The sequence below is a fragment of the Coregonus lavaretus genome, assembly GCF_964263955.1.
Source record: "Coregonus lavaretus genome assembly, chromosome: 1".
Lineage (NCBI taxonomy): Eukaryota > Metazoa > Chordata > Actinopteri > Salmoniformes > Salmonidae > Coregonus > Coregonus lavaretus.
Window position 1 is genome coordinate 73338408 of NC_139988.1, and position 14731 is coordinate 73353138.

Here is a 14731-nt window from a genome sequence, read left to right on the forward strand (position 1 = left end):
ACTCAAACTTAATTGGTGTTCATAGTGTCAATAATAGTTATCACAGGCTTATTTGCTTAATTTAAGGTGAGGTGAGTTATGATTTTGTTTTGTTTTTTTCTCCAGGGAATGACCACGATCCCATGGTTATAACAAATAAACTGATGGAAGTGTTTCCGAAGCTCCAACAAGGGGGAGGCTTTGAATTTCTAAAACTTGTAGGATCTACTCGCAGTCGAAATCTTGCGTTGCTTCAGTGTCCCAGCACTGGATACACCCTTGCCTATCTGAAAGATCCATCGACGATGATTGGACAGGCTACAATCTACATACGTCCACTTCAACAGGATCTACCCTTAGATTGTGTACATACATTTACAGAGACTTAGTTTAATACATAATCAAAACAAAGATTACTGGTGACTTTTAATCATTAATTAAAAGCCATTTGTTGTTGTTGTTAGGAGAGCTCACGTCCTGCCTCTGGTCCAGTCATCCCCTGCATCACTTGTCAGAAGGAAGTTCCCTTTTCAGAGATGAAGCTGCACAGATTGAGCTGCAATGGGTATGTACTTCTTAAAGCAATGCAAGGGTAGCATAATTTATTTTCTTTGGGAATATGTCTCTCTTATTGTTGTGCACACAAATAAGCGAGTATGACCATCATTTCAATTGTGTTAACTTCAAGGACACCCATGCAGGAATCAGAAAGAGAACAAGAGGGAGGCCAAAGTGAAGAAAATGATAGTGAGACAGCCCTAGTCAGTGACAGTGTTCCAGTGAGGCCTGAAACATCAGCTGAGAGTGCAGTAGTACCGGCAGTGATTGTCAACGAGGAGTTGGATCGCAAAGAAACAGACAGTGGTTTGTGTCATCACAATAGTGTTGCTATAAGATTGTGTGTAACTGAAAAGTTAATAGAAAGATAACACCTGTAGGATATAATTAGATAAGATAATACAGTTACAGACAATTAATAACATGCAACTGGGTTTTTCTATTTTTCTAATATTTAGTTGTAGTTGTTTAGTAGTGCTGTTTTTATGTCAACTCAGCGTTGTGACAGGTTCTGAAGATGTTGGGTCTCACGTTTTGTCAGTGAAATGAACAGAATTTTCCTCCTGTTCTGTAGAGTGAGAGGATATCTGTATATGCAGGTAACATGCCAACTCACAATATGTCTCTCTGTAATAGATAACTTTATTGTTGTTGTTTGTTTAGAATGGAAGCTTATTAAAGAACCCACTCAAGCTGCCAAAGTTTTCAAAGAGAATCTGCTAAGGGAACATGCAACTGGGAAACCACTTAGAATGAAGATGGATGTAAGGGACTCTGAAGAGGACAGGGAACGGGAGCTTCTCTTATTCTATAAACAGCAGCAAGAATGGGCATGTCCACTTCATTGTACTCTGGTTGGTAAGTAATATAACATTTATAATATAAATACATCAGTACAGTTTATACCACTCAAGTAGCTTATATGTAATTGTTAAATGGGAGAATGGAATGCACAAAATTATATAATTGATAAAAATGTTATATGTATGTATGTGAATATTGTGCACAATATACTCTTGTTATCTGGAATAATCAATATTAAGGATGCTATTCTAGAATTACAGCCAATAGAAGTTTTTCTCCCTTTCTTGTTAAATGTTACCAAATCCAGTTACCTGTATTAGGCCGCCACTTTTTTTCCAGTGTTATTATCAGTATTTTATTTCAGGTGATGTTGCTATCGGAGAGGGAGTGATGCGGTACTTTATGACAACAATCATATCCAAACTCCAGTTTGGATTCAGTCTAGATCTTGGTAAGTATCTTACTAATTTTTTGAAGGTTAATCCATCTATAAATTGCAGAAATGTCTGTCTGTAGCGCGTGTCTCTCAGTTAGTCTGATGGATTTCAAACTTGACAGGTGTCTTGCTCTGGTCACGAGTAAGTGCAGTGCCAAGTTTGACGACGTTTGGATAAACGCAAAAGATAGCGTTACATATATAGGTAAAAGAAGCACACATTGGCTTTTGCCGCTCTTGCTGCTTGCCATTCTCACACTGCATGCAACGCTGACTGAGCACCTGTTTGTGTCGTGACTCACTCTACACCGCCTCTCTCTATGCGCGCGCACACACACACACGCGTACACGTACGTTCTGGTGGTTGATGAACGCGGATATGTGCTGTTTAGCGGAGGGCCGGTGGGCAATGTTTTGTGTCAGGTAAGTCTGTAGTAGGGTATACAGGGGAATTGAATTTGAAGTGGTTTGGGGTCCTTCTGTAAGTCATTTTGGAGTAGGCTACAATTTGGTTTAAGTGAATTCTACAAGCAGCAATACCACAGGCCAAGTAATCGCCACTAGTATGATGTAATCTATCTAGCTATCTATCTATCTATCTATCTATCTATCTATCTATCTATCTATCTATCTATCTATCTATCTATCTATCTATCTATCTATCTATCTATCTATCTATCTATCTATCTATCTATCTATCTATCTATCATACATTTTTATTTAATGTATTTAAGAGGTTAATTGTTGTGACTTTATTCCCTGCTCTCTTGGTACTTTACAGGAGGAATGGGCCAAACACTGCTATTTGAGGGTGAACCTGACCATCTTGTTCCAGCAGCATCAGAGGCACTTATTGAAAGCAACCTCTTCCGGGTTGCAGGAAGGATGTTGGGCCACACCTTTCTGCATGATGGTCCCCATGTCACAGGACTAAGTCCTGCTGTAATTCATGTACTGTTCAATGGGGACCCTGAAATGGCTACCGTTGTTACAGAAGACTGCCCTGATCTGCACATCAGGAGCATCATAGAACTGGTATGTAACCTAAAAGAAACTTTGCCATGTAAAAAATATTGCTTGGGCAGATATAATAACTTGTATGGTCTTAATTCTAGCTTGAACATGAAGATCTTACACCGGAACAGAAGGACACAGTTTCAGATCTTTCCATGTCTTGGGATCTTCCGGCAGTCACCAAAACAAATCGGAGATGGCTACATAACAAACTTCTACTCCATGCAGTGAGTTCCTGCTGGTTAAGTGACAGAATTCATCGCTGTACTTGTTGAAATTATAGAATGTGTTGTGAACCCTGGCTTGTTATGTTAACACGAGAGTTTAAGTACTAGAGTTTTAATGGATTTTTATAAAGCACTTTATTGTGTTTATTAACATTTTTCCTACTGTGCCAACTTTTGTCAAATTTGGGTTAAGGATTTGGGCTGTAATATGGGTCGGTCTGTCTCTTAGGTCGTTGGGAGGACCATGCGCCAAATTAAACAGTTGAGAAAGGGACTGAAAGATGTGATGGTATGGCCCCTGCTGACATCTAGGCCGGATGTTGTACCACTTATTTTCCCCAAAATGGCTGAAATGCAGTTCACACCCCAGGTAAGTCAGTAATTTAGTTATATTTGTGACTTAACTTGATGAATTTACGTGTATTTTCAATGACTGAGATGGATATTTTTCAATTTTCTAAGATTTTGATCTGCATAGTCCTTCACCAAAATAAGTTCTCCCTTTTTTTAAATTACAATTTTTGTTTTCTTTAAGATGCTCCTAGAAAAAATCACATGGCCAGTTGAGGACAGTGATGATGAAGACTTTGACACCACCTGCCGCATCACTGGCTTTCTAAGGATGTTCATTGAAACAGGTATAAACCTTATTTTCTCTCTTTACAAATGCTTCTATGTCTCATGGATAGATATGATCAATTACAGTTGAACTAAATGTCTTTAATCCATTTTATGACTTTTAGCTTCATCAGGTACCCTGGCCCAGCTGCTGACATTCTGGGTTGGCTGGGAGATGCTTCCTCCTGAACTGAGAGTGGAGATTTCTGGGGGAACCCTTCCTACGTCCTCCACATGCTTTGAAACCCTAAAGCTGCCAGCTCATTTCAAACTCTACATGGACTTTGAGAAAGCACTTGTCGCTGCCATAAAAAGTACTGGATTTGGGCTTGTTTAAGTTTTTTCAGACGTCAATTAGGGCTGGGCAATATTTTAATATTATATCTATCGTGATATAAGACTAGATATCGTCTTAAGGTGCTTTTCCATTACCAGTACCTACTTGACTCGCCTCGACTCGCTGTGCGTCCGTTTCCCATTGCAGATTTTAGGACGAGGCGAGTAGGTACCATGTAATGGAAAAGCACCATTAGATTTTGAAGAAGTGTAATATCGTTACATGGTAAGTTTAGTCTTTTCCTGGTTTCAAAGGCTGCATTACAGTAAAGTGATGTCATTTTCTGAACTTACCAGACTGTTCTAGCTGTTCTATTATTTGCCTTTTACCACTTAGTCATTATATCCACAATATGATAGTTATTTATCCGAAATCTAAATGTGGAAGATATTTTGTGAATGCACCAATTGTCAACCTTACAATATCGTTGCAATATCGACATCAAGGTGTTAGGTCAAAAATGTGATATTTGATTTTCTCCATATTGCCCAGCCCTAATGTCAATGCATACACAGTTCAGATGAATTGACACAAGTTCAGTGTCTTTGAAAACATTAACACACTGTGCAGTAGTTGACTTTTTTTTCTTCCATTTACTAAAATCAAACTGTTCTGCACCTTCAGTGCTAACAGTACAGCATTCATGTTAGTCATTCTGTGGACCATAATGAGACAGGAAGCTTCAAAGAAACAGCTTTTTTTCCTTTCTTTTAAAAGGAAAGTAAACTTTCAGTTTTTCCTTGCTTGTTCTAACACAACAAATAAAAACATGGGTTGGACATCAGTCTAAGATTCTTGATAACACTTCCACAGTCTCTACATATAGTCTAAGTGCATCAGTAACAGAAACTCCTGGAGCTGGCAAAATTGCAACCTCTTCATCTGAGAGCTCACGGGCCAGCTGAACCTCGGGGACTGACACAGTGCCTCGATGAAGGCAGTGAGGTCCGTTCCAATCGATCCCATATTCTTCAGGAACCTGAATGGATGACAAGCATAATCAGTCTTGTACTTAAAACTAGTTTGACATGTCCTTACACAAGATTGTTATTTTTGGTCACCAAGGCAGTGAGAAATGAAATGTTACTTATTCCGTTTTTTAAAATAATACAGCTTTGCATAGTATGCACTGTAGAAACTACAGCTCACAGGTTGATGTCTTTCCATAAGCGGGCTTCCTTCACCTTTCAAAGGGGCAGAGCTCCAAATTAAAAATACATTTAAATAATGCCCATATTATTATCTACTCACTTGGAACATGCACACCTCTTGCATTCAGGTGACCACGCATTAGCTTGTAGCCGGTGTTTGGATGACTTCTGTGAATTTCACTTACAATACGGTCTAACTCCTCATCATTCACAGCTGAATAGAGATCTGTCTTTCTGTACAAACAAGAAAAACACAACATCAAGTAATGTTACCTTAAACGTCATATTCTTTCCGAGTGTATGAGAGCAGCAATTCATAAACAGAAAACTCATGAATTTAGTGTAAATACCTTAAACTGTATTGTTGCATGCGCCTCCTGATGGTCCTCTTTGACACACCGAACATCGCTGCAAATTTGAACTGCGGGAACTCCACAAAGAAGTTAATGCTCCAGAACTGCACTCGGTATGTCAAACGCCAAACGCCCCGGTCCCTGTGTGTGTTGGGCCTGAAGTGCCCTGGTACCAGAGAAGCGGTGGACAACTTCTTCTAGATTTGCAATCACTCTGTGGTCGATATCTTCGTCGGAAAGTGCGGAAATGACTCCAACAACTTCAATAAGTTCCTCTGCTTTACTAGCTACATGCTCTGGGTCAGCAGGTCCTGCTTCTACATCCTCTGCTAAGTTTAAAATGTCTCTAACCAACTCCCTGGAAAGTTCACGGAGATCCTCCATTGTTTCTATCCAGGTTGGCCTACTCTACTTCAGACCAAAGCAATGGATCAGACTAGATTCGCGTTAGCCCCGCCCACTGACTTTGATGGGTCAGTTTGACAGTTTTAAGTAATTCATGAATCACTGCAATGCAGGATCATGAAATGTAAATGTAAATAGTGAAATAATTATATATGTATTTTACATAAAATTAATCGGTATTTGAATTAATTAATGATACATTTAATTACACATTTATGTATTTAATTCTAATTTTAATTAATTAATGACACATTTAAGTAATTATTTAATGGTGTATTTATTTATTTAATTGTGGCACTTTTAGTCCTCCATAATTTATATCCTACTTCACTGTGGAAAAGGGGCCGCAATACATGTCATGTTGATATGATTTTCAGTTTGCTTCCATATGACTGTTTTCACATTTGTCTCCAGGGATCATAAGGAAAAATAATCTAAAACAAATGCTATGTGTATTTACAATCCACTTCTCCAAACATATTACTCATTTACCTAGCTCTTATCAATAGCTCTTATGAATTTATAAATTACAGTGCATAGAGATTTTATCTGAAAAAATAATGTAGATGCTTTTTCCACGTGGAACCGGCAGGTTCGATCAACCTTATTCATGGTTTCATCGCGCGTAAAGGTGGTGGATTTAAGTCAAGGTCAGAATACGGTGTATCTGTAGACACACCTGCGCCACACCTTAATTTCTTTGATCTCCACCCCAAACGAATGGGGGATGAATAGCATGTTATTCTCATGCTTAAATTCAAGGTCAGAATACGTGTAGAGAGAAAAGTGCATAAAAAGGGAATTACATCCCATTTACACGCTGTGATACCAGGCTGGGAATTACATTTACATTTAAGTCATTTAGTAGACGCTCTTATCCAGAGCGACTTACAAATTGGTGCATTCAACTTAGGATAGCCAGTGGGACAACCACATCGTGATCGAGCCCGACAGTATGCTCTCGATGGTCTTCTGTAGAACACTGTGAGGGCCCACGGGAATAGGCTTAATTTCTTCCGCATCCTGAGGTTGTCGTGCCTTCTTCACCACTGTGTCCATGTGGTTAGACCATTTCAGCTTCTCTGAGATGTGTATGCAGAGGAATTTGAAGTTATATACCGTCTTCACGGCGGCCTCGTTGATGAGGATGGGGACATGTCCAGCCTGGTTCCTCCTGAAGTCCACAATTAGATCCTTTGTTTTGCTAACGTTGCGGGATAAGTTGTTTACTTGGCACCACGCCGTCAGAGTGCCTACGTCCTCCCTGTGGGCTGTCTCGTCGTTGTTGGTAATCAGGCCTATTACTGTTGTGTCATCAGCGAATTTGATGATGGAGTTGGAACTGTGTGAGTCCACGCAGTCGTGGGTATACAGGGAATACAGAAGGGGACTGAGGACGTACCCTTGTGGGGTCCCCGTGTTTAGAATCAGTGTTGTGGAGGTAATGTTGCCTACATTCACCACCTGGGGGCGGCCTGTCAGGAAGTCGAGGTCCCAGTTGCATAGGGAGGAGTTCAGACCCAGGGCTGTGAGCTTTGTAATGAGCTTATAGGGCACTATGGTATTGAAGGCCGAGCTGTAGTCGATGAACAGCATCCTCAAATATGCATTCCCTTTGTCCAGGTGGGTAAGGGCCGTGTGCAGTGCAATGGCAATTGCGTCGTCCGTGGATCTGTCAGAGAGGTAGGCGAATTGGAGAGGGTCGAGTGTGTCGGGAGGGAGGAAGTTATATGGTCTTTGACTAGGCTCTCAAAGCACTTCATGATGACGGAAGTGAGTTCTACTGGGTGGTAGTCATTCAGTTCAGTTACTTTCCCTTTGTTGGGCCCAGGGATGATAGTGGAAATCATGAAGCAGGCAGATATAGCGGCCTGAGCTAGGGAGAGATTGAAAATGTCAGAGAACACAAAAGCCAGCTTGTCTACACATGCTCTGAGGGCACAGCTAGGGATGCTGTCTGGGCCAGCAGCCTTGCGAGGGTTAGCACGTTTGAATAACTTACATACGTCCTCAGTGACCGCGATGTGGCTGGCTTTCTTTTTGTAATCCGTGTTCGTTAGGAGCCCCGGCCACATACGCCTTGTGTCCGTCCTGCTGAATTGCTCCTCCACTTTGTCCCTGTACTTGTGTTTCGCCATCATCGATCTGCGTAGGTCGTATTTGTACTGTTTAACCAAACTATTGTCCCCGGCCACCTTGCCCTGTTTATAAGCAGCATCTCTCTCTTTCAGTTTTCTTACAAGGCTGCTATCAATCCACATTTTTTGATTCAGGAGCGTTTTGAAAGACACTATCAGTATCACATCTATGCATTTTTTTATGAATCCGGTGACTGAGTTGGCATATCATTTTTTATATTTTCTACATTGTAGAATAATGGTGAAGACATCAAAACTATGAAATAACACATATGGAATCATGTAGTAACCAAAAAAGTGTTAAACAAATCCAAATATATTTTATATTTTAGATTCTTCAAAGTAGCCACCCTTTGCCTTGATGACAGCTTTGCACACTCTTGGCATTCTCTCAACCAGCTTCACCTGGAATGCTTTTCCAATGGTCTTGAAGGAGTTCCCACATATGCTGAGCACTTGTTGGCTGCTTTTCCTTCACTCTGCGGTCCTACTCATCCCAAACCATCTCAATTGGGTTGAGGTCAGGTGATTGTGGAGGCCAGGTCATCTGATGCAGCACTCCATCACTCTCCTTCTTGGGCAAATAGCCCTTACACAGCCTGGAGATGTGTTGGGTCATTGTCCTGTTGAAAAACAAATGATAGTCCCGCTAAGCGCAAACCAGATGGGATTGCATATCGCTGCAGAATGTTGTGGCAGTCATGCTGTGGTCCTCTGTAGCTCAGCTGGTAGAGCACGGCGCTTGTAACACCAAGGTAGTGGGTTCGATCCCCGGGACCACCCATACACAAAAAAATGTTTATGCACGCATGACTGTAAGTCGCTTTGGATAAAAGCGTCTGCTAAATGGCATATCATATTATATTATTATTATATGCTGGTTAAGTGTTCCCTGAATTCTAAATAAATCACAGACAGTGTCACCAGCAAAGCACCCCCACACCATCACACCTCCTCCTCCAAGCTTCACGGTGGGCACCACACATGCAGAGATCAAGCGATCACCTACTCTGCGTCTCACAAAGACACAGCGGTTGGAACCAAAAATCTCAAATTTGGACTCATCAGACCAAAGAACAGATTTCCACCGGTCTAATGTCTATTGCTCGTGTTTTTTGGCCCAAGCAAGTCTCTTCTTATTATTAGTGTCCTTTAGTAGTGGTTTCTTTGCAGCAATTCGACCATGAAGGCCTGATTCACGCAGTCTCCTCTGAACAGTTGATATTGAGATGTGTCTGTTACTTGAACTCTATGAAGCAATTATTTGGGCTTCAATCTGAGGCTGGTAACTCTAATGAACTTATCCTCTGCAGCAGAGGTAACTCTGGGTCTTCCATTCCTGTGGCGGCCCTCACGAGAGCAAGTTTCATCATAGCACTTGATGGTTTAAGACCTTCATGTCTTAAAGTAATGATGGACTGTCATTTCTCTTTGCTTATTTGAGCTGTGCTTGCCATAATATGGACTTGGTCTTTTACCAAATAGTGCTATCTTCTGTATACCAACCCTACCTTGTCACAACACAACTGATTGGCTCAAACTCATTAAGAAGGAAAGAAATTCCACAAATTAAGTTTTAACAAGGCACACCTGTTAATTGAAATGCATTCCAGGTGACTACCTCATGAAGCTGGTTGAGAGAATGCCAAGAGTGTGCATAGCTGTCATCAAGGCGAAGGGTGGCTACTTTGAAGAATCTCAAATATAAAATAGATTTGGATTTGTTTAACACTTTTTTGGTTACTACATGATTCTATATGTGTTATTTCATAGTTTTGATGTCTTTACTATTATTCTACAATGTAGGATCAAATGCCATCAAAGACTCTAAGTACCACAAGTGAATATATCCTCAAGGTCAATATCATGATTTGTGTCTATTGCCTGACTGTAACTACTGTTTCTTTCCCCCTCCAGCCATATGACTGTGCGAAAGGGAAACAAGCGCCTGACCATCTCCATCCAGGAACACATGGCCATTAACGTCTGTCCCGGCCCAATCCGCCCCATACGACAGATCTCTGCCTACTTTCCCCGCCTCTCGCCAACTTCCTCCGTCTCTGAGTTGAATCCAGCCAATCTGGCTGGGTTTCCCTCCACACTCAGCCCCGGCAGCGGAGGAGGGGCAGTAGGGGGAGGAGGAGTGGGCGGCGGTGGCCAGTTGTCCCCATTGTTGGTGGGGGCGACGGGGGATGGTGGAGGGGGCACGTTGTCGGCCATGAGTAGCATGGACACATCAATCGAGATCGACAGCTGCGACAGCGATGACAGTAGTGAGTGGAATGGTTATGGAGTGGAGTATCAGAGTGGAGCAACAGGATAGAGTAATGGGGTAGACTAACAGGGTGACGTAACAGAGGGGAGTAACAGAGGGGAGTAATGGAGGGGAGTAATAGGGTAAAGTAACAGAGTGGAATAACGGGGTGAAGTCACAGGGTGGAGTAACAGGTTAGAGTAACATGGTTGAGTAACAGAGTAGAGTAACAGGGTGGTGTAACAGAGTGGAATAAAGGGGTGGAGTAACAAAGTGTAGTAACAGGATGGAGTAACAGGGCGAAATTACAGAGTGGAGTAACAGAGTGGAGTAACAGAGTGGAGTAACAGAGTGAAGTGACAGAGTAGAGTAACAAGGGTGGAGTAACATGGTGGTGTAACGGAGTAACAAGGGTTAAGTATCAGGGTGAAGTAAAAAAGTGGAGTAATGTGGTTGAGTAACGGAGTGAAGTAATGGGGTGGAGACCAGAACCATAACATAGATTTGTGGGATAAAGGAATCATACATTAACATCTTATTCCTGTTACGGTCTTTCAGCCGCCTTGGGGACATTGGAGTTTGACCTGCTGTATGAGCGAGCCACCAGCTCCTTACACTGCACCATAATCAAAGCCAAGGTAGCTACACTCAAACCCCCAGCCTCAGAGAAACTGTTCTCTCCAAGCATCTCTCTCTATCCTCCACCTGCCATCCTCTTTTGTACCCTCCAGCCCGGAGCTCCCTTTCTACCACCCAACCCACCTCTTGTTTCAAAACACAACCCACCACCCCTCTCTCTCCACAGTATACCTGTCCAGTGTTGGGCGGATTACTTGAAAAATGTAATCTGTTACTGATACCAGTTACATGACAATAAAGTAATCAGTAATATAATCCTTTGGATTACTCAAAATTAGTAAAGTAATCTGATTACTTTTGGATTACTTTCACTTCTAACACCCCAACATATTTCAAAATGTTTTAGAAACGTGCACCTAATATAGCATTATTTAATTTAGTAACATTACTATTTCCAAATTGGGGACTAGTGTGAGAGCATAAAGATCCTATAATGTTCTATATTATATGTGTGAGAGCATAGTCACAGGGCTCCATAATAACGTTTTCAGTTGGGGCACCAGCCAATGATTTGGTCGCACCAAAATCTTGTTTCAGGGTCATGCAATAGAACGAATGAATAGCCTAATCATCTTAAAGGTCCAATGCAGACATTTTTATCTCAATGTCAAATCATTTCTGGGTAACAATCAAGTACCTTACTGTGATTGTTTTAAATTAAAATGGTAAAAAAGAAACAAAAATAGCTTCTTACCAAAGAGCAATTTATCAAGCAAGAATTTAGCTAGGACTGTCTGGGAGTGTATGAGTGGGGAGGGGAAAACTGAAAACTAGCTGTTATTGGCAGAGAGGTTTGGAACTCTCTTTCTTATTGGTCTATTAACTAATTTACCGCCTGGTGATGTCACCAGGCCTGCCAAAACTAAAAAACTCAAAACTTTCAGGCGGTCTGTTCAAAGGGCTCGTTCACTAAAAACACATAATCATTTTCACAATTTCACAGTATTATTCCAACCTCATAGTGTAGAAATATATATAAAACACAGGAAAATCACGTTTTTGAATGCACTGAGCCTTTAATCTAACATGTGCAAGCAGGAATGCATGATTCCAGATATTTTTATGTGAAACCTAAAACAGTGATTGTCATGAATGTTGGGTTTGACAATATTAGGCAATTGGTGCTATTATTTTACTATCAAAACAGGTTTCCAGACTTGTCTTATTTTTTTGTTCACTAGAGTAGTGTCTACATCTTTTTGGACTCTAATATTCCATTGGTTAATTCATTTGGGGGCTAATTCAGTACCCGAGGTAGTGGTTAGTTAGATAATATAGCCTAGTCCAGCTTTTTCCAAACCTGGGCCTGAAGACCCCCAAGGGGTGCACATTTTGGCTTTTGCCCTAGCACTACACAGCTGATAAAAATAATCAAAGCTTTATGATGAGTTTATTATTTGGTTTAGCTGTGTAGAGCTAGGGCCAAAACCAAAATTTACATATTTGGGGTCCCCAGGACATAGTTTGGGAAACGCTAGCCTATTTAGGCTACTGATAGTTAGCCGTGTAATTGATATCAGTCAATTTAATGAATAGGCCTATGCACTCACTCACCTTGAATGGCTGACGTGAGTACCCTTTGGTCAATATTAAGAGTTGATAAAAAAAATACAGACCAAAAGAAAGCTGGGACCCTCTTCTCTTTTACAGTAACAACAGTGGTTGTTTTCAAGACAGTGTTTTTCTTGCGATTGCATTTATATTTGTATTTCTTTATTGCACAACCAGAACCAAAAAAGATATCCCGCAACGGAGCACACAAAGGAGAGAGAGAGAGAGTGAAAGTGCACTGCTACAAAGCAGTCTGATTGACTAGAAGGCCAGGTGTAAATGTTTTGGAAGCCTTGCCTATTCATTCAACCAGTTTGAATACAAAATAATCCGTCCACCCTTGATGCGCAATCAGCAGAACACAATAATATTTGAGAGCATGTGAGAATCTTGAGGGTGCACTAAATGACAGCAATGCTGACAAAGTTTTATCAATTTTCCCTCTTGATATTCAGTAATCCCAAAAGTAATCAGCTGTTTTTAAGAATGTAACTGTAATCCAATTTTTTTGTAATCCAGGTTGATTACAGTTACTTCAAATTTGTAATCGGATTACGCAATCCCTGTTACAAGTAATCCTGTACTACCCAACCCTGCACCTGTGTAGACTCCCCTCCTCCTCTACCATTATTATCCCCTGCTGTAGTAAGATTGATTTTTTATGAGGTTTTATAATAAATCGTTCATATGCCCACCCGCGTAGGGCTTTGACTGTGCACTATCGATGTTGTCAGTTGGCGTGATATTCTCTCTCTCCTCCCAACCCCATGCTCTATCCCCCTCTCTTTCTCGCTCGAATTATCCTCTTTTTTTCTTTCCTCATCCCCCTCTACCTCCAAGGGTCTGAAGCCAATGGATTTCAATGGCCTGGCCGATCCTTACGTCAAGCTGCACCTGCTCCCAGGAGCCTGCAAGGTCCACTTCTATTATTAGCACACATTACATACAGTATATTAATATAACCTTATCATCAGAAGTCACATTTATTTAGCATCTATTAACAGTTTGTTACACATAATCGTTGTTGGAATAGGGAAATCCCTTGCCATTTAGTATTGACAAGGTTATCCTGTACCATGAAATGTTTCCCAAATAGGTTGGTACTTTGCCCCTTAGGGCCACTGTAGGTTGGTATGGGTTGCTGTTACTGTTTTAACCCTGCTTTGTTGTGATCTTCAACACTCCCAGGCGAACAAACTGAAGACCAAGATCGTGCACAACACCCTGAACCCTGTGTGGAATGAAAGACTCACCTACCTGGGCATCACAGAGGAGGACATGTACAGGAAGACACTCAGGTAAGTGTTATACTCGGGCAGGGGTGAAAGTAGATGTAATTTATTTCCGGTATGTGACCTCCTATGTGTGCACGCGCTTGCGCATGTACCACATTTTTTTAGGGGCCTAATCATAGAATTACATATAGAATCAATGCATTCAGTTGTCCAACTGACTAGGCATCCCCTTTCCCTTTCCCTATTAATTCAATAGGATCTCTGTGGGCCTAGTCGTAAAGATTTGTCATCTCACTTAAAAATGGTTTTACCTTTTTATTGTGGCATAAACACAACCAGTCATGATGTTTTCATCTGATTGTCCAACAATCACTTCAAAGGGCTCCTTTACTAGGCTACCCACGCACATTCATCCACTCGCAACATATTTCCAGCCTCCAAAACAGTGGTGAATGGAAAGAGACATCTGATGCTGCTGGAGGACGGTCATGACCTGGCATATGACATTTGAATTCAATTGGCCCAAAAGCATTGGATGTAGAAACTAAGTGCCTTGTTAGAATTAATTCTGAAAAGAATATCGCACATTATTTTAGATTGACTAGATACTTGAAACTGTCTGTGTCTGCCTACCTACCTGTCTGTCTGTGAGTGTATATGTCTGTCTGTCTGAGTGGCGCAGTGGTCTAAGGTGGCGCAGTGGTCTGAGTGGCGCACTCAGTCTCCTGAGTGGCGCAGTGGTCTAAGGCACTGCATCGCAGTGCTAACTGTGCCACTAGAGATCCTGGTTCAAATCCAGGCTCTGTCGCAGCCGGCCGCGACCGGGAGACTCATGGGCGGCGCACAATTGGCCCAGCGTCGTCCAGGGTAGGGGAGGGAATGGCCGGCAGGGATGTAGCTCAGTTGATAGAGCATGGCGTTTGCAACGCCAGGGTTGTGGGTTCGATTCCCACAGGGGGCCAGTATAAAACAAATATATATATGTATTCACTAACTGTAAGTCGCTCTGGATAAGAGCGTCTGCTAAATGAC

At 41.6% G+C, this 14731-nt stretch overlaps 1 protein-coding gene, 1 long non-coding RNA gene and 1 pseudogene across 4 annotated transcripts in view; 2 read left to right on the forward strand and 1 right to left on the reverse strand.

The window, feature by feature from the left end:
* Positions 1–14731, forward strand: part of LOC311128190 (double C2-like domain-containing protein alpha) — a 105495-nt pseudogene that overhangs the window by 40826 nt on the left and 49938 nt on the right. The window contains exons 2-5 of the transcript in view: positions 9938–10293; positions 10833–10912; positions 13305–13379; positions 13653–13762. The product of the transcript in view is annotated as a double C2-like domain-containing protein alpha (transcript). The remainder of the gene's footprint in view (positions 1–9937; positions 10294–10832; positions 10913–13304; positions 13380–13652; positions 13763–14731) is intronic.
* LOC311128198 (G2/M phase-specific E3 ubiquitin-protein ligase-like) lies at positions 350–4750 on the forward strand. Of its 2 annotated transcripts, XM_084160214.1 has the most exons (8): positions 350–544; positions 1201–1395; positions 1706–1792; positions 2559–2812; positions 2893–3018; positions 3248–3388; positions 3554–3656; positions 3762–4750. In XM_084160214.1, the coding sequence occupies exons 1-8, from the start codon at positions 541–543 to the stop codon at positions 3971–3973; spliced, it is 1122 nt and encodes a 373-aa protein (XP_084016340.1). In that variant the 5' UTR covers positions 350–540; the 3' UTR covers positions 3974–4750. The 2 variants fall into 2 exon arrangements, with proteins under 2 accessions (XP_084016340.1, XP_084016339.1); XM_084160213.1 differs by lacking the exon at positions 350–544 and having other exon boundaries at positions 977–1395.
* On the reverse strand, positions 3720–5929 carry LOC311128224. Its single transcript, XR_014613197.1, has 3 exons — positions 5475–5929; positions 5225–5358; positions 3720–4952 (listed from the first exon to the last, which is right to left on the reverse strand). It is a non-coding gene; the product is annotated as an uncharacterized lncRNA (long non-coding RNA).